At 36.5% G+C, this 20758-nt stretch overlaps 2 protein-coding genes across 2 annotated transcripts; one reads left to right on the forward strand and one right to left on the reverse strand.

Moving 5' to 3' along the window:
• Positions 1–513: 513 nt before the first annotated feature.
• LOC131624335 (ultraviolet-B receptor UVR8-like) lies at positions 514–14602 on the reverse strand. Its single transcript, XM_058895284.1, has 11 exons — positions 14445–14602; positions 14216–14360; positions 13174–13284; positions 12553–12613; positions 6377–6495; positions 5132–5217; positions 3976–4177; positions 2788–2841; positions 2503–2616; positions 2046–2102; positions 514–990 (listed from the first exon to the last, which is right to left on the reverse strand). The coding sequence occupies exons 1-11, from the start codon at positions 14471–14473 to the stop codon at positions 781–783; spliced, it is 1188 nt and encodes a 395-aa protein (XP_058751267.1). The 5' UTR covers positions 14474–14602; the 3' UTR covers positions 514–780.
• Positions 14603–16995: 2393 nt separating this feature from the next.
• On the forward strand, positions 16996–20507 carry LOC131624297 (uncharacterized). The gene is made up of 3 exons (XM_058895241.1): positions 16996–17155; positions 17317–17464; positions 20242–20507. The coding sequence occupies exons 1-3, from the start codon at positions 17101–17103 to the stop codon at positions 20318–20320; spliced, it is 282 nt and encodes a 93-aa protein (XP_058751224.1). The 5' UTR covers positions 16996–17100; the 3' UTR covers positions 20321–20507.
• Positions 20508–20758: the final 251 nt, after the last annotated feature.

Below are 20758 nucleotides of genomic sequence, written 5' to 3' on the forward strand. Positions count from 1 at the left end.
TTCAAAAAAGTTTATCATCAAAGTATATCCAATCAACGTAGATTCACTATTAAGACTTACTTCAACAAGGATCCTGCCATAACCTTCTTCCTTTCTAACATTATGGTCTAAGCATAGTGACCACCGAAGACCTATTCTAATGCACAACAGTGTGAAACACATGTGACATCCAGTTTAAGTTATTGTTCATTCTCTTAGAAGTTGAGTCATTTGTAAAATAATAAGCTTTTGATTTACCTGATGAAGATGAACCTATTTTTGAACTCCTTGCAAAATATAGAACACACAAAATTCATGTAAAATGATTCAATCTTCGTATTGTAATCATGCATGGAAGATCTAGAGAAATTCCATAAGCTCACACATTTTTTCAAAGTTTGTGCTCTAATTAATCGGAAAGCTCGAGTCATTTGTTCGTCCGTTCGATAATTTTATCCAATTGCGGCAAAACTCACACAAAATGTATTGAGAAATGAAAACATTCAACACTAAAATAACTTATGAAACCTCAAGTTATTTTCAATTTATTTTCATAAACTCTATTTGATAGCTTTTCAGAATTCAAAGCTGGTGTGAAATTTAGCTTCAAAAGTCTCATCAAACCAACTTAACTTCTACATGAACACTTATGAGATAAACGCTTATTCAATAAGCATTTATTTAAATTATTTATCCAAACACACCCTACATCAACACAAGAACTCTATCTCGTGGACTGAATTAAAAATCAGTCATTAGCCTAATCTACTTACTAATTTCCATTTAATTTTATAATTAGATTCAATCTTTAGATTCATCTTCTTTCCATTCTACTATTGCCAAAGTATGGCGACCGCCACACGCAACGATTTTGGCTATCCAAGTTCCCTCGGCTTCGGCTTCACCGTCACTAAGATTCTGTGGAGGAGGGATGTCTATAGGGACCTCCACTGGTTGACCCGTAGTGACTTTCCTCCCATATCCAAGACGTCCATGATCACCTCTACCAAACTGCCATTAATTCCATTAAAATTAGTTAGAAAAATGGACAAATGAATAGGGGTGCTCGCGGTGCGGTTTGGGCGGTTTTGACGAAAAAAATCATCCGAACCGCAAGGAAAAAAATCGTGCGGTTTGGTTTGGTTCGGTTGACTTTTAAAAAAAATCCGAACCAAACCAAACCAAACTAATGCGGTTTGGTTCGGTTCGGTTGGTTCGGTTTTTTACAAATATTTTATTGAGCCATACATATACATATAAATGACAACATAACTTTGTATTTATACATTCATACACTATCAAATAACAACAAAATCCTCATATTTTGACAACAACTTTCTATTTAATATTTAATATGTAAAAAATTAAATTAGACAAAAGTGGAATAATAAACATAAAATAATAGTATAAAACAATATAAAAATTTTTAGAATGAAACAAAAAAAATTGAAGAGACGAGAGATTAGTGAAGGTGAAAAAGAAAAAACAAAATAGTTGAGAGATTAAAGAAGAATATGTGCGATAAAAACGAAAATGAAATAAGGAACATTTGCATAAAAATGAGAAGGTGAAAAAGAAAGAATATAAGAGAGTAGAGATTATAGAAAAATAGGGAAGAAGTATGTGGCAAAGAAGGCGCAATAATGCTATTAGAGATTTGTGAAGATCGGGACTAAAATCATATGAGTAAGGATGAGAACAATTTGTTCGTAATCATAAGGCTAAGGTGTAATAGATTTAAGTTTGGGTAGGATGTGAGTTAAGTAAAAGTTAGGTTGTAACATAATGCGGTTTGATTCGGTTTGGTTCGGTTTACAAAATACAAACCGCAAACCGAACCGAACCGTGCGGTTTTGTTAAAAGATGACCCAAACTAATCCGAACCAAATGCGGTTTTTTGCGGTTTCGGTTTGGTTTGGTTTGGTTTGCGGTTTTCTATTGGGTTGGTTTGGTTTTGATCACCCCTACAAATGAATACGTCAATGTTGGTTTGCATGCTAACCGATATAACGAAGTTGCAACTGAATATAAGCAAAGAAAATTGAGATGGTGAGAAAACTACATACAGAAAATATGCGCCCATCTCGGGATAATGCAACTGAATGAGTACCTCCACAAGACACCTGACCACAAACCAATAAACAGATATTTCAGAACTATAAACTAGTCATAAATATGTAACTCAATGGAAGCTATTTGTGAAGGCAAAAGCGCTATTCGTGAAGGCGAAAACATTTCCACTCTGAAAAAGTGACTAATGTTTCCTAACCATGATATCTATGCTATATACTTTGATTCGGATTCACTACAACGGAAAAAGCACGCATTTACATGCATTTTTCAATCTCAGCTTGAATGGTTTAGATTACGCACCAACACCACATTTGAAATGATTTTGATCTTTAATTTAAGATTAGACAGTTGAAATCAAAAACTATGTGACGTAGTTACTTTACTGCATTAAATCTAAATTCACATGTTTGATTAAAACTGATCATGTGTGAATAGTTACAGAGATAGTACCTGAACAATATCTTGGCCGGCTAAAAGTTGAACCCTCTGAGGTAACATTTTACTGCTCTTATCACTATCACCAAATCCAAGTCTGCCATGCTCTCCCCTTCCCCAGCCATATACCTGAAACAAAAACAAGAGCAGAGATACCATTATAGTTTATTCTCATTGATAAAAATGCAAAACTACGAACGGATCATAAAAAATTGTCAAACACGCCCTTCAAATATTTGACATAGATTTCTTGAAAGTAAAACTTAAACATAATAGAAGCCAGAAAAACAGAAAGAGCACCTCTCCTTCATCTGTCAATGCAGTCGAGTGCCATCCACCAGCTGCAATATCTACCTATAGTTTCAAACAGATTAAGAAAATAAATGAGACAACTTATTTAATATATGAAAATGAACAACAAAAAACATACATCTAGTTTATCTTCTGTAACATGCAATTCATGCCAATACTAATAAAATTTCTTTATTCTAAGTATCTTTTCGTTCCTACTTCCCTCTCTAAAATCCGTATAGTTTCAACACACTATACAAGCAGCATCCATGCAATTCAGTGTTGTCAAATAGCGGCTATTGTGGCAGTGGATCATAGCAGAATTAAAGCTTTAACACCGAGTTGTTTATAGTCTGTGCTTGCTTTGTATGACCTACTAGTACACTTAAGTTTATCACTGAGGATGAAATATTATCAAACTGTGGCATTACCTGTCTCACCGATGTCATTACTCATTACATTGAACTAGTGTGATTTCAAGATCCTTAACAATAATCAAACTTAAGAGTCTATGCAAACTCGTGACATTTTCATAGACTTACCTCATAAAGTAGTAATAGTTACTGAATATATAATAATGTTTAAAACATCTTCTATAGCATTTAAACACAATTTGGCACTATGTGGTAGTTTTCAGCATTTTAACCCAAGACCCGACCATAAAATCCCTTAGTACACAACTATAACGTCACAGTTCAAACTTTGATTGAATTTACACATAAAATTACAAGATAAGTTCACAACTCAGCACACAAAGAGCACATTATTGGTTCAAGCTGAAAAAGAAACAGTTTACACACAGCAGACAAATACAAAGGATTGAATTTAAATGTAATGCCTTTAGACAGTATTCATGACAAAACATTGGTTCATTGCGTGATCCATGAAATGTAGTTAACTCTACCTAGTAGGAAAAAGCATTGGTGGTTGTTGTACACAACAAAATATGTATTAAAGTTTAATTTTGATACACTAATAGAGTAACATGTTTTACCGTGTCAATAAATCACAGTAACCATGTGACTTTAGAAGTAGTTATAATTAAAGTCAAACATTTTTAATAATATGGTTATACTTGATTGACATTGTAACAAAATTTTGCACTAAAAGTGTATATGAATTTAATCCATTTTGTTATGCATATTCACAAAATGAACTGGAAATCAACGGTGTGAGTTTGGAAAATGAGATACAAACCACAGTAAGTCCAGCAAGGCCTTGCACGGGAATAGGTTGTGATCTTGGTTGTGTATCTCCCGTCCCAAGTTGTCCATATTCATTATTACCCCATGCCCACAAAGTTCCATCCTCTTGGAGAGCCAAATTATGAAATGCGCCTACTGCTATAAGCCTTATATTTTCAAGACCTTGCACCCGAACCGGGACTGAAATCTGTTTGCTGTAACATGAAGCAAAAATATTAGAATTAACATAAAGCAGAAGCTGTTTTGTCAGCTAAAGAGCAGATAAGCATCCTAATATGTAAAATAAATCCATGCTTATATAATTGTGATATTGTTATGTAAAGATGAAGAAAATTTATAAAAAAAAATACTCAGATTGGGGAAACTAGTTTTTGGTAAAAGTGAAGAAACAATATTGGGTGGGAATGGGCAATCTATACTGCAATTTGGTGCATTTAGTTTGCAAAAAACTCTCAGTATTTTTTAGAAGACTTATTTCGCAAGTAATTTGGCTTGTGGTAAGATTGGCTGTTTGGCATCTTTCTGGCTTAAGCACATGACCATTTCGACAGGATTTCATTAATGAATATCTTACCAATCCTTTTAGAAGCCCGCGAATATCTTATATGTATCAAACTTGATGCATATGATATATCCAACAGATTGAGGAATATCTTATATATATATATATATATATATATATATATATATATATATATATATATATATATATATATATTTCAACTAACTCGATAGATATATGCTCTCGTGCTTATCTTTATAATTAAGGGACTTTGATTGTAATCTTTTCATTATAAATACATAAAGCTGAGGGGTTAACCTTACAAGTAATTCAGATTGATTCTTTCCATATTTTCAACTAAATCTACTCTAAAACAGCGTTTAAGTTTGCCTTTTTTAAAGAACATATCTGGTCATCAGAATTTATTAACCATGTTTATTCACACAAAAAAATATTTATTTTCTTTAAAAATATAGGATTCATTTGTTTGTTTTTAAAGAAAAAATATTTTTATTTTGTTTTTTCCCTTGCTCGCTTTCTGATTTGTTCTTTCGTTTAGAAGGATTTCATATCCTAGTTTCTCCTTGTATAAGTCATTCTCTCCATCTCAATAAGTTAATTCTTTTATCTGAAAAGAAAAACTTACATATCACCGGGAGGCCACGGCTGACCCCATGTCCAAACATGCCCTTCACGTGTAAGTACCACTGAATGAGTTCCTCCAGCAGCAACCTGCACCACAAGCAATTAGGAAAATATCAAACAGCGATCTAGAAAAGTCATTCATGATACTGAAAATAGATATAATTTGTTGCATAATAGCTAAACAAAATAAAAAACAAATTCAATTTATTGAGCCAGTTTATACAGGTTAGGGTGGTAGCAGCACCAACTATGAACCTATGATCATGTCATACAGATGCAACAGCTAAAGAATAAACTGGTATGAACAAGTAAAACTTCCATGAGCCATAAAACTAATTCTTTGAACTCTAATGTACTTGAAACCAGAAAGGAGAATTAAAGTTAATCCTATTACTGAATAATTCAAGAAGGGTTGAAGAGAATGGCTAATGGTAAGGCAGTTGAACTCAATAATATACCAATTGTGTTTCAGAAGGGGTTAGAATAGAAATGCATAAGATAGCTCATAAAGTTGTTAAACGAGATTATGAGGTTTAAAACATGTTGAATGGATGGAGAAGTAATATTATCTATAAGAACAAATGTGGCATACAAAACAAAACTGCACAAATTATAGAGAGATTAAACGTATGTGCATACTGTGAAGCTTTGAGAGAATAGTTAAGTAAAGATTAAGATAAAAGACTCGATATCACAGAAAATCTATTTGACTTTATGACAGGGACATAGCTCGTGGAAATATTATTATTGTTATGAAGACCAATGGAGAGATATTGCAGGAATCGAAAAAACTACACATAGTTTTTATTGACTGAAAAACACATGATAATGTACTTCAATGCATAGTTATCAACTTACCAAATCGAGACACAAATGGTATATTGGAATAACGATTTTCTGATTTGTAAATCGAATCTTTTTATGAATGGTAAGATGCATTACCAATAAAAATATGACATCTTTAAGTAAATATACATGTGAAACGGAAAAACTAGAAGTTGATATATCACATATGAACTTCTAAGTAATCCAAGATTTAAGTCATGAATCAAATGACAAAAGTTCAATTTCTAGACTAATGTTTCACTCTCTACAAAACGAGAATATCTCAAACATTAAAGATAGATGAAGAGAATGATGAAATTATGAAATGTACAGACCTAAAAAAATTCTTAGAAACAAAACAAAGGTAAATCATATTTGGTTCCACTTCCATCATTGCATGGCACAGGAGTACACGAGTTACCTGTCGAACAACAAGCTTGGGAGCACAAGGCTGAGGGATCACTATATCTCTCCTCAAAGGTCTACCATTGTCATCCTTGCGTTCGGGTTCTTCACCACATTGCCCATATTCATTTCCACCTGGCATCAATTATATTTTCATTTAGCATTCTGATAATGTACACATAAATAAAATAAATTAACGCGCTTTCTGAATTTTGAAGAGCATTCACACACATATTCTTCAAATATTTTTTTCAATATAAATCATTAGAAGTTCTCTGATACTCATTCCAAATTTTCAAAAGTAAAACATCTATAATTTACTTATGACATATGTATATATGACTAATAGAAAGAGAAAATGATTGAACTTTCATTTCAGTTGTAACTGAATTTCAATTGTGAAAAGTTAGTTACATCAGGTATCACAACTTGTTTATATACTACAAGTTGTGACCTGTAGTAGCCTGTAACTACTGAAAACAAACTGCCAGGTGTCAGTAACATACTGACTGGCTCTAAGCTAAAGCTAACACTCTAATACCCCCCCCACAAACTCATGGGGAGCTCGCAACCCTGAGTTTGTGTCTGAATTCCAGGAACCTTGTTGAAGGAAGAGGTTTAGTGAGAGTATCAGCCACTTGATCAACACCAGGAATGTGAGCAACAGCAATGGTTTTGGCTATGACCTTCTCTCTGACAAAGAAGAGGTCAATCTCCATATGCTTGGTACGAGAATGTAAAATAGGGTTATGAGCAAGCAGAACAGCTGATTGATTGTCACAAAGAACAAGAGGCTGTTGAATAGCAATGCCAAGCTCAGTGAACAATGTTTGAAGCCAGAGCAGGTCTGCAGGGGCTTGAGCCAAACTCCTATACTCTGCTTCTGTGCTGGATCTTGCCACTACAGGCTGCTTCTTGGACCACCAAGATATTAGGTTGGGACCAAAGTAGATAGCAGCACCAGAGGTGCTCCTCCTATCATCTGGATCAGATGCCCAGTCAGCATCACAAAACACCTTTACAGGAGGTGGTTGGCTGGAGGTCAGAGGAGACAGATGCAGGCCATGAGACTGAGTACCCTTGAGATAACGAAGAATGCGTTTGACTGCAACCCAATGGGTCTCTAGAGGATGAGACATAAACTGGCAGACTTTGTTCACAGAGAAAGCAATGTCTGGTCTAGTAATTGTGGCATATTGCAAAGCCCCAACTACTGACCTGTACATGAAAGGGTCAGAGAGGGCAGGAGAGCCAGTCTTGGTGAGTTTGCAAGAGGATTGCATGGGGGAGCTGACAGGACTGCAGTCAGACATTTTGGTCCTGTGCAAAAGATCCCTAATGTACTTGGACTGTGTGAGCAGCATGGAGCCATGAGAGGTAGCCTTAACTTCTATGCCCAAGAAATAATCAAGGTCACCAAGATGCTTGAGAGAGAAGGCAGTGTTGAGCTTGGAGATAATCTGTTGCAGCAGCTTTGAGTCACTTCCAGTGATGATTATATCATCAACATACACTAGGAGATAAACCACATGGCCATTGGAAGAGTATATAAAAAGTGAGGGATCACATTTGCTAGGAGTGAAATGAAGAAGCACAAGAGCCTGTTGTAACCTCTCAAACCATTGCCTAGGAGCTTGCTTCAGACCATAGAGGGCCTTTTGAAGTTTGCAAACCAGTGAGGGATCAGAAGAAACAAAACCAGGGGGCTGTTCCATGTAAACTTCCTCAGTGAGCAATCCATTAAGGAAAGCATTGTTGACATCCAACTGTTGGATGGACCAATGTCTGGAGAGAGCTATAGTAAGAATAATTCTGATGGTAATAGGCTTAACCACAGGGGAAAAAGTCTCATTGTAATCAAACCCCTGCTGTTGGTGGAAGCCCTTGGCAACAAGCCTGGCCTTGTACCTATTAACAGAGCCATCAGGATTTTCCTTAACACGGAAAACCCATTTGCAGCCAATAGATTGTCTGTTAGGAGGGAGAGGAACAAGGGACCAGGTTTGATTCTTGCATAAGGCATCAAACTCAGCTTGCATAGCAGCTTTCCACTTGACATCTGTAAGAGCCTGCTTAACAGACTTGGGCTCAGAGTTAACTAGCAGCAAAGAGGGTTGTAGTCTAGGCTGAGTGAAGCCAGCTTTGGCTCTAGTAGTCATAGAATGATTGTTGATAGGAATGTGAGCAACAGGGATGGCATTGAGAGGTATACTGGGAGAAGCAGAAGTAGAGCTAGGAGAAGAAGCAGAAGTAGAGCTAGGAGAAGTAGAGAGGTTTGGGGAAGAAGAAACAGTAGGAGACAAGGTAGGGTCAGAACTGACAGGAGCAGGTGAAGAAGCTGACACAGGACTTGAGACAGGGACAGCTGTAAGAGGAGTAGGCATAGGTAGAGGAGTAGATTGAGAAGAAGTTGAAGTAGGTAAAAGGGAGTGTAGAGAAGAGATACTAGAGGCTTTTAGAGAAGAGGAGGAATGAGAAGTAGCTGATTTTGAAAACAGCTCTAGAAAGGGAAATCTAGACTCATTGAAGAGGACATCCTTGGATATGTACATTCTTCCAGAGGGAGATAGACACTTGTAACCCTTGTGGGAAGTGGAATAACCCAAGAACAAACACTCATGAGATCTAAACTCAAGTTTGTGGGCATTGTAAGGTCTTAATAGAGGGAAGCAAGCACAACCAAAAGCCTTTAAAAACTTGTAGTCAGGAGCAGTTTTGAACAGAAGAGTATAGGGTATTTGAAACTGCACTGAAGATGAGGGAAGTCTGTTAATGAGGTAGACAGCTGTGGTAAAGGCAAAGTCCCAGTAGGTCAAAGGTAGAGCAGCATGACTCAACAAGGTAAGACCTAGGTCAACTATGTGTCTATGCTTTCTTTCTACCACACCATTTTGGTGATGTGTGTGAGGACAAATAACCCTATGCTGAATGCCCAGATCTGCCAGAAATTTGGAAAAGGGCCTAAATTCTCCACCCCAATCAGATTGAATAGCCTTAATAGGATATCCAAGTTGTAACTCAACTAGGGCTTTAAACTGTTTGAACACATGAAGAGCATCAGCCTTAGATTTCAGTAAATACAGCCAAGTGAATTTGGAAAAAGCATCAACAAAGGAGATATAATAATGAAAACCTTGAGTAGAGGATTGAGGGGAGGGACCCCAAAGATCACAGTACACAAGTTCAAGAGGAAAATGATATGTAGTTTGAGACAAGGGAGAGTGTAATCTATGAGCTTTACCAACACAGCAGGCAGCACAAAAGGTATCAAGATTTTTATTAGAATGAGACAAATTACAACTTTGTAATACAAGTTTCAGCACATGAGCATTAGGGTGGCCTAGCCTAAGATGCCATACATTGGATAGGGAAGGGGAAATAGTAGTAGCCTGCACACTAGGCACTATTTTATTAGTACTAACTAAGGAAGAGGTAGGCTTGGAACTGACAGGAGACTGAGTAGGCTTTGAGACAGCAAAAGGAGGAAACTGATAGAGGCCATCAGGACCAACTCTACCAACCAGAAGAACAGCATTAGACACCTGTGATTTAACAAGACATGTGTCAGAAGTGAACAGAAAATAGACTTGATTATCCCTACAAAATTGACTAACACTGATGAGATTTTTGGTAATTGAAGGAACATGAAGAAGATTTTTAAGTGTGAGAGGTGTGTGAGATTGGCAAGTAGAGAAAAACTGACTAGAGCCAGCTGAATTGATATGCAGACCTTGACCATTTCCTATAAAGATTTGGTCATGGCCTTCAAAAGGAGTGTGCTGTTGGAGATTGTTGGCATCATTAGTGACATGAAAAGAGGCACCTGAGTCAGGGTACCAAGTGGCAGCAGCCTGAGGTTGGGCAGCATTAGCAATGAAAGCACTAGGAGTCAATGTAATAGCAGGTCTAGCTTGTGGTGTAGCACTGGCAGTAGGTCTAGTCCAAACATTTGCAGGAATTTGAGCATAAGCAACTTGAGGAGGAGTCCACTGCACAGGGGCAAAAGGAGTGCTAGCATAGGCAACTTGAGGTTGAAACTGTTGATTATATCTATGCCAACAGTTCAAGGCTGTGTGACCAGGTTTGGAACAGACTTGACACTGGACACCAGAGTTTCTGCCTCCTCTACCTCTACCACCTCTGCCACCTCTATAGGACCTTCCACCTCTGAAGGAAGCATATTCAGGCTCAGGAGAAGGAGAAGCAGGAACAGAGGGAGTAGATTCAACAGCACTAACCGGAGGAGTTTCAGAAGCTGGAGGTTGGGATGAAGCTTGAGTGAGATTCAACGAAGCCAGATCTGGAACAGAGGTTTTCTTGAATTTATTCAACCTGAGTTCATGAGCAATAAGGAGAATCTCCACTTCATCTAGATCCATATCTCCAAACTTACTCTCTACAACCGACACAACCGAAGCATACTCACTCGGTAATCCTTCAAGGATAACATCAATGTGATGCGTGGACGGAACCGGATCACCAATCGAGGCTAAAGCATCAACAGTTTGACGAATCTGAAGCAGATAATCAGAAATTGATTGCGAATCCAGAGAAGCAGAGCGAAGTTCAACGCGAAGTTGTCTTGCTCGTGCACGAGTTTGCTTTTGGAAGTAGTTGAACAACCGATCCCAAAGTTGATGAGAGTGAACGCATCCAATGACGCGAGACATGATTTCGCTGGAGAGCGTCGATTGCAACCACGACAAGAGTAGCTGATCTTTTTGAAGCCACGAAGAATAGAGAGGATTGACGATACCTTGAAGACGATCGTCATCGGAGAGAAATTTGGGAGGAACACGCGCACAAACCACCAGATCTGTGAGATTGTGTGCGTTGATGTAAGGCTCCACTTGCTGACGCCATAGATGGAAGTTTTTGTCGTCGAGTTTGTATGCGATCTTCAGCGCAAACTGAAGACGACGTGATTCGTCCATCACCGCCGCAGACGGCGCCGCCGGAGACGAAACGTGAGCGGAAGAGGGAGATCCTGGCTGTGAGTCCATGGATCGGAGAAGCTAAACTGATACCATAATAGAAAGAGAAAATGATTGAACTTTCATTTCAGTTGTAACTGAATTTCAATTGTGAAAAGTTAGTTACATCAGGTATCACAACTTGTTTATATACTACAAGTTGTGACCTGTAGTAGCCTGTAACTACTGAAAACAAACTGCCAGGTGTCAGTAACATACTGACTGGCTCTAAGCTAAAGCTAACACTCTAATAAAATCTGTAATGCAGTCGATTTTGGTCCTATTTACTTATGACATATGTATATATGACACTTATATCGTTCTTCAAAATCTGTAATGCAGTCGATTTTGGTCCTATTTGAATTGATTTATTTGGGCCGATCTACGGACATAAGCACTTGTCAAACTATTTGAATCGATTTTTTGTCAGATCTTTTGGTTTTTCTTTTTTGGGTTGCTTTCTTTCTGCCTCTTTTCAGCCCTTGTTTCAGTCAGTTTGTTATTGGTTCTTCCTGGTTTTTGTCTCGAATGGTCTTTGCCTTTCTCCTAGTGTGTTTATCTAGTGGCAGGTTCTTGGTGCTGGAACATGAATTGCATTTATGTAGGTTGCTGGCTTTTGATTCCTTCTTGCAGCAAGTTTTTGCTCAGATTTTATTGGTTATTGGCTTATTTTTCCCTCACTTTTTGTCTTTCGGAAACCGGGGTTTTGCATCCACTGTGTTGGCTTGAGACTAAGGTGGTGTAGTCAAGATTAAATGTTGGATCATAAGATTGTAAGATCTTACGTGCTAAGAATGTTTGAGAGTGCTATGACCAGAGAAAGATTGCTTTCATCGCCGGAGTGGTCAAGATCGAGCTTTCTGAAGAAAGATCGTAAAAAAGTTGTTTGACTTTATTTTATCTTTTGTTATAGAAATAGCTTATATATAACGACTTATATGATAAGCACTAAATTAAGTTGTTTATCCAAATAATGCCCTTGTCTAAAAGGCCATCCTAATGATGAGAAGATAAAACCATTAGAAGAATGCATGCCATATATTTGAAGCAGAAAATGAGAAGATACTCCATGCTTTGTTTAATCGCACTGCCCCTTTGGAGGATCATGTCACTTCTAAGAATAAATTGAAAAACACATCCCTCTGTATTGACACGGAAAATGAAAGAAGCAAAATATATAAACAAACAAAAAGATGATGGTGTTGAGTGAAATGAATACCCCAAGCATAAGCTCTTCCGTGATCATCAACAGCCAAACAGTGCCACCCACCAATAGCCGCCTAACATCATTTCAAAAACGCAACCATTACCACCAGTCAATAATCAATTAACGTAACAGATTTGACGCCTCTAAAGTGAACAATTCAGTTTAAGGCACATGGCCCAAGTTCCACCATAAAAACTTGGCAATTGAAACCAATGGTACCGCCGCAGCGAGTAAGTCAACATTTTGATCTTTGAAATTGTAAAGCTTGAGCAATTCAGTCCCTCAAATTTACCAAAAAACAAATTAGTCCCTTAAATTAAAGAATATCGATCAGCTTAGTCCCATGGTCAAAATATCTTGAGCAAATCATTTATCAAAAGCAATGAAAGACTTACATATTAACTTAAATAGTGTCTTCTAGCATCAATACAAGCAAAGATCCTTCAAAATTGTACCATTAAATTTGCAAAAAAGACTAACCATTAAATTTGCAAAAAAGACTAAACTAATCGGCGCTCAACTTAAGGAACTAAATTTATATTTTGATGGTTTAAGGAAATAAATTGACCGGTCCTTAAAATGATGATTTACTCATTAAACAAAACATAACGAAGATAGTAAATATAAGAGTACCTGAACAATATGAACATGTGAGAGTGCTTTGACCTGGCTGGGAATGTTTTCAGTTTTGGTCTCCGCCGGGTGTCCAAGCGTCCCTCTTTGATTCCAACCCCATGTAAACAACTACACCAAGCAATGACAAGAAGAGAGAATTAAAAGAAAAACAAAATAAAGGGTTAAATTAAATATGAACATAGTCTCTACAAAATTTCAGATCCTTTCAACTTTAATCCTACAAAAATTTTACATTTTTAGTCTTCACCTTGTATCAAAAACAAAACAGTATGTAAGACTAAAAGCATCTGGTATAGGACTAACATTTTGTTACGAAAAACAACTTATTTAAGAGGTTATAAGCGCTTATAGAATCAGTGTATGTTTGGAATGGCGTTTACAGCCACAAAGTCGCATCTCAATGCAGTTTTAACGTGAAAATCCAGACGAAGGCAATTGCAACTTCAATCCAGACGTGCATTTTTTTGGGTTTCAAAAGCTAAAGCAAACACATGCTAAGTGTTTGTTATAGAAGTGCTTAAGTATTAGCTATTTTTATAGTAAAAGATAAATAAAATCAAATAGTTTTTGAGTCTGTTTGGATTAGTTTATTTGAGTTTATCTACTGTCATAAATAACCACATGTGTTATTTGAGCTTATTTACTGCCATAACCACCTGAGTGGAAGAGCTTATAGAAACAGCTCTTATGACATGTCTATATGTTGTTTTCAACTTATATTATAAGCTCTAAAAGAAAGCTTATGAAAACCACTTATACCTCATTCGAAAATAGTTGGACTGTATTTTATCTTTCGTTACAGAAATAGCTTAGACATAAGTACTTAAGTACTTATATGATAAGCGATTAAGCTATGAATCTTTTTTAATTAAGTTGTTTACTCAAACCAGGCTTTATATATGTTATATCATATCATATCATAAGCTACCATGCAAAAGCTGAAAACAGGTAATTAGGTAATGGAAATTTCATAATTTGTTTTCATAATAGTTAAAATAAAATAAAAAATGGAAAAGGAAAAGTGAAAAGGTGTGTGTACCTTGCCGTCATCACAAATGGCGAGTGAGTTTCTGCTACCAGCGACAACAGAGCGAAGACGTTGAGAAGGGAGAGCTTTGACGGCACAAACCCATTCCTTATCTTCGTTGGTGCCGATACCTAATTGGCCATCTTCACCTGAGCCCCTGCAAAAAAAGGGATTTTGAAGTGTGAGAGAGAGAGAACAAGAAGAAGATGAAGAAGAGAGAGAAAAAGAAAGAGAGTGTTACCAGGCAATGATGTGGGAATTGGAATCCATGAATGAGAAAGATAGAGAGAGTAACAAAAGGTTAATTTGAAGTGAGGTTGAGTTGTGAGTGGAGAATGTTTGAAAACAACAAGATACACCAAAACCTACAATATCTATCTTCCTTTTATAAAATAATAATAAAAATACCATCATTATTGGAATTTGGAATGGAGTTTTAACTTTTAAACGTGATTGCTAATTTTGACATGAATTTTTATTTCAACTTTTTATTACTGTATTAACATAGACAAACTCTAATCCTATCCATGGGGTCTTTTATGCATCATGCCTGTTGTCAAAAATATCATCTGTATTCGGAGATGTTTTTATTATTAACGTTTTTATTTCAAATTTCATTGGTTTCGTAGATGCATTTATAGAAGCATTTGATCTTATATTCGCGTCAGACTCTTTTTCTATCTCATTCTTCATTTTTCTTCTTCACACTCTCAAACTCTCTCAACTCCGAAAATCAAAATTCATCCAAGTTATTTTTTCCCTCGAGTTCGGTGGTAAATGTGTACATCAACGATCAAAACATTCCAACAACTTTAAAACCCAATTTAATGAGTAAGTTTTCGAGATTTCGAGTATTTTAGAGTATTTCCCGTAATAGAGTTTGAATACACTTTTAGGTGTAGAAATCGTTAGTTAGTTTTAGAAACATAGTTTAGAAATAATGTAGGTATTTTTTATGTGTAAAACGAACGATCAAGCCACCAAAATGGGGTTTTATAGTGGCTGGAATAATGACAGACGTCATTGTTGCGTCCTTGAAGTTTCAGAACCTTCCGTAGGTGCATTTAAAGAACAAATTAAACGTTAGGTTGTTCCGTAGATGCTGCTACGGAGCAATCCCAATTTTTGGAAATGTTGGGTACTTCCGTAGCTACATCTACGGAAGATTTATGTATTTGCACCTACGGAGGTAAATTTGTTTTTCTTTTCTTTTCTTTTTATAACTAAATTGTATCTAAGTCAATTTTATTTGTAATACAATACAGACATTATAGCCGACTTTTACGTGGGAGGGTTGCACAACATCCCTCCGTGCGACGTGCACAGATGCAGGTAGTGTCACAGGTGACAGATGGATCCGTTGTTCCAACAGATGTACCTGATACATCCGTTCCAATAGAGGTACCTTTTACATTTGTTCCAATAGAGGGGCCTTCCACATCTACTACTTCATCCCAGAGGCCTCAAGATGATGGTCAGGGTTCCTCACAGACGTTATTCGCCTGCAGACGTCGTCGGGACATTTCTTATACTCCTCTGCCTCTTGATGGTATTGATATGTTGTACAATGAGGCTGGTGCGCATTAGGCGCCTCTGGGCTACCCAGGGGATCCTTCAGATTTATCCTTGTTTATAGGGTATGCATATCATACACCTAGACATGTCTGAGATTGGGAGGTAAAACTTCTTACACCTATTACTTATTACTTTTTTTCCTTAGTGAAAATTTATTATTTCTAACTTTTCTAATTATTAACAATGTTTTCTTTGGAAAATTTTAGGATAGGGATTCCCAGAAGTTCTGCAACCACGATCGGAAGGTTACCGCTATGCAACAGTCTGAGGAGCCGTGGTTATAGAACTTCAGGAACCACGACTTTGTAGGCTGCTACAGAGCGGCAATCTTCCGCCAGTGGTTGTAGAACTTCTGGGAATCGCTCTCTAGAAAATTTCTAAAGAAAACACTGTTAATAACAAGCAACGATAGAAATAATAAATTTTCACTAAGGACAAAAAAGTAATAAATCTAAGAATTTTTTTTCTTGGGATAGCCCAATGGCGCCGCCTCAGGCGCACCAGTCTTCTCGTGCAACGGGTTAACATCATCAAGAGGTGGCACGAAAGATCCAACATCGGCCAGAGGTGGTACAGGAGTAGAAGAAATATCACAGCGACGTCTGCGGGTGAAGGGCGTCTATGAGGAAATCTCACCATCATCCTGACGCCTCTGGGATGAAGAAGTAGGTGTTGAAGGCCCCTTTGTTGGAACGGAGGTATCAGGTACCTCTGTTGGAGCAAAGGTATCAGGTGCATCTGCTGGAACAGTCGAACTCGAAAGAACCTACTGATTAAATTGAGTTTTGAAGTTGTTGGTATGTGTTGATCGTTGATGTTAACGTTTACCGCTGAACTCGAGAGAGAAAAAAACAATTTTGGTGGATTTTGATTTTTGAGGTTGAGAGAGATTGAAAGTGTGGTTGAGATGAAAAGTGAAAAATGAGGGAAAAGAGAGTCTGACGCGAGTTTAACATCAAATTGTTTCGTATATGCATAGCTGAAAGTATTTCGTAGATGCACCTTCTGAACAAATGAACTTTGAAATAAAAAAAATGTTTTTGAAGGTACATCTATAAAAACAGAGAGCATTTTTGACAACGTGCATGATGCCTAAAAGACCCAAGAGATAGATCAAGAGTTTTTCACAATAATTAAGAGGTAAAGTTAAAGGATAAAAAAAATAGATTTTGCAAAAAAAAAAAAAAATTGATACATGAAATTGTAGAAATATATGAAATTAATCTATTTTTCATTTTTTTTTTTTTCAGTTGAACACATCTACCTCTTGCAGCTACTGCGACCGAGTTGTTTTTGTTCCTTCAATCTGAAAAATCTGAACAATGGGTTACGTTCAAGAGGCACGCGAGAATCACGTCAAGAAGAAAGTTGAAGAAGGTACCATACTAAACCCTAACCTAAACCCTCGTTTTCTTCATTCAAAAGTTTTCATTTTTTTTGTTGGATTAAGAATTGGGTTTAATTCAAATGCTTTTCAATTTTATGATTGGATGATTTTATAGTGAAATTGATTTGGTGGGTTATCGTAAATTTTGTAGCTTTACGCAGCAAAATGAAGAGTAAGGCACTTAAGGAGTGTGATGAGTATACAAAGAAATATGCTGAATGTGCTTTGGGGAGAACGCTTTCAGTTGTTTGGCAATGTCGTCAACAAGCTAAAGAGTTGAACACTTGTCTTCATCAATTGTAAGATTTCTTATGAAATTGATTTTTTCATTGATTCCTTCATTTTGTTTTGAGTAAACAATTAATTTAGTCTCTATGGTGATGTCTAGATGTATAATTGAAAGAAAAAAAACCTAAATGCATCTTTCATTGTTCAATAGTTTGGTCATCAAATATGTCTTATGTTAGGTTTTGAGGTCCTCAAGCGTGTCTTCTATTAGTCAATTTAACAAAAGACACACTTGGGGCTGTTTGTGTAATTTTGATACATTTAGGGACTATAGTGACCAAGGTTGTCTTGTTCGGGAGGGGATAGTAAGATCATAAAACATAAGATCGTGACTAAGATCGGAAGAATCTACCCAATTATTTTTGTAAGATCGGGAGGGGTAGCAAAAGATCATCAAACATAGGATGGTAACAAAAATCGCAAGATATTACTAATACAAAAAAAGATACTATATATTTGAGGTTTGTTTACGTGATATTTTGGTAGTATTCATGGGAAAATGCCCTCCGCCGAATTGTAATTGTTGCGCCTCGACATCTTGTCACCCTTCCTTGCTTGTAATGGTAGTAATCGGAAAACGGTCCATCGTGGCCGGAACTGGCCAAGATCGCACATAATCAATGGTTACAATTTGATTACAACACACGATTCCATTTAAAGATCGGAATCGTTGGAGGTGAATGGGATTGCAAAATTGTAAGATTTTAAGATCTAGATCGTGATTTTGACAACCTGGACAGTGACACGCCTCACATGTTTACGGACCAAAATATGTGCTTACTCATTATATGTAATTAATTGGGGTTTGGTCCCTAGACAAGTTAAATGGAGAAACTTTCTTTACTCTCGCCATGACTTCAGATGTGCTCAATAGAAAAAAACACAACTTTTGTGTTGTTCAGAGGTACACTTCTGAAAAGATGTTTGTTTTAGAATTGTTGAGTCATAAGTAGTCCCTTAAGTCAAATGCATCTCTTTTGGTTATACCGGGCCGACACGCATTATGTTCATACCAAAAGTTAGGTGAGGCTTTAGAATATACAATTGATGAAAGGGGTGTTGTATACATAACTTTTGTTAGGTAGAGTGTAGTCAAGATCGAGTGCTAAATGGTAAGATCTTATGTGCCAAGGATGTCTGAGAATGCTACGGTCAGAGAAAAAATGTTTTTATCGCCGATATGGTCAAGATCGAGCTTTCTTGAAGAATGATTGTAAAAAAACATGTTGGACCTTTTGTTTGGGCCTGAATTATAATTTGTTTTTGTGTATGTGTGTGTATAAATATATATATGAAATTACTATTTTCCCTTTCAGTAGGATCTTACGTGTTGTACTAAGGATCTGAATTTTACGATCTCTTACAAGCCAACCAATCCTACTTAAGATCTCGTGCATAGGTATCAACACAGAGGTGCAATCATGAAATTAGTAGGTTGTGTAGGGGGTTGAGTGGGTTAGGTTTGGGTCCTAAAGCAAAGGCTTCACTGGCCTTACCCTTGACCGGTCATGAGATTGTAGGCAAATTGCTAGAAGTAGAAGATGATCAAGGAAGATTATTGCTCAAACTATTACGAGATATGTAGATTAAAATGGTCTATCATAGTATTTGATTTACGATAGGATAGTATAACATTGTTTGATCACTGTAATAGGCGATTTTGTGTAATGAGAATAAGGCTTCTATTACTGTTGTTGTTGTCAAAAGCATCTGTTGATCCTAATGAATGTAATAATTTTCTGTCAGTGTGTTGTATGGATATGATCATCCCTTTATGCATGTCAATGTGCATCTCTTGGTGTTTCTATGAAATTCTAATATAACAGTTGAACATTTGAATTCGAATAACATTTTAGCAGGGTTGGTTATTAGTATTGGTTTATGCTCAGTGACACGTGTTACTGTCTGTATTGATATGCTTTCTTATCAACTTCAATGATACTTACATTTATGCTGAAAAGCTTCCTTTTCCCTATTAGATTATGTTCATGGAAATTGATGTTTCTGCATGGATGCATCATCATGTGATATCTACATGTTAAGTCTTTCTGTCAATTAGTTATTTGAAAAGAAAACGGTAATACTGCATTTTGGACCATTTCAGTGGTATACATAAATCTCAAAGTAATGATATTAATAATTATGAGTTATCCTTATTTTCAAGCTTACCACACTGAGAATGTTGTAGTGGGTGTTTGGAAATACTTGATAAGATAGGATTAGGCATAATAACATTAAGAAGGAGCGTTGTGGTCGCACCTATTGTAGAAATTATGGTTTGAGCATGTGGGGAAGAAGACTTGTAGAATATATAGTAAGGAGAGTAAATCAAATGAAGAGTAGATTCGCTAGATGCAGAGGATGGCCAATAAAAGCTATATGAGAAATTATAAATAACGACTGAGATAAATTGTTTGAATAGATATGTGGTGTATGATAAAGCATGATGACATTATTTTATCCATGTAGCCGATTCCACCTGATGGTTGCTACTCTTTGACAGTTGTGTTGCCAAATTTCACAAAACTATGAAATAATGAAAGTATTAGCTTTCTGATTTGGTTGACATTATTTCATTTGTGCAAACTTACTGTATTTTTCTTTCTCTCTGTTTCATCTTTAGTAACTTTGAAATCATGGAAACAAAAAAAGTTGACAAATAACAGGCTTGTTAGGATTAACTAGTTTTTAACAAAAACATGATTCATCTTCTAGTCTTTGTACTTGCATGGCGGCTATGATTGTGGAATCAATATCTTTATTTTTGTTTTTATTCTTTTATTTACAGCACCAATGATTCAGTCTTGGAGGAAATGAAGAAAGAATACAATCTAAAAGAAAGTGGAGCAGACGCCGTTAGAATCTAGACTATTCGATTTCAGCGACACGATGTATGCCAGAAACAGAAATGGTTATACATTGATGCACCTGGCATTGAAATTTAGATGTTTGAGAAAGAAAAATAATTTGTATGATGATTGTTACCTGATCTTAAACTAGTGTGCTTTCTCGTACAATTTTTTTTATGAAGGGTGAATGGTGTTAGTAGTTTAACTGACTAAATCTTTAATTTATAAATTAAAAGAATTAATTGTCTATCTTTACAATTGTGATATGCTGCTACCTCTAAAACTTCTTGCTCCTATAACACATCCTTAAGAAACACTTTTTGCCACAATTGTGGTTCTAATAAAGTGGAATGAATAATGAAGCACGAACACCCCTAAAACGACTCCGACACTGACACGGCGACACCGTTAGTAATTTGAAAAATGAATAAATTAAATGTAATTGTAAGTGTCCGT

The sequence above is a fragment of the Vicia villosa genome, unplaced genomic scaffold, assembly GCF_029867415.1.
Source record: "Vicia villosa cultivar HV-30 ecotype Madison, WI unplaced genomic scaffold, Vvil1.0 ctg.000114F_1_1, whole genome shotgun sequence".
NCBI lineage: Eukaryota > Viridiplantae > Streptophyta > Magnoliopsida > Fabales > Fabaceae > Vicia > Vicia villosa.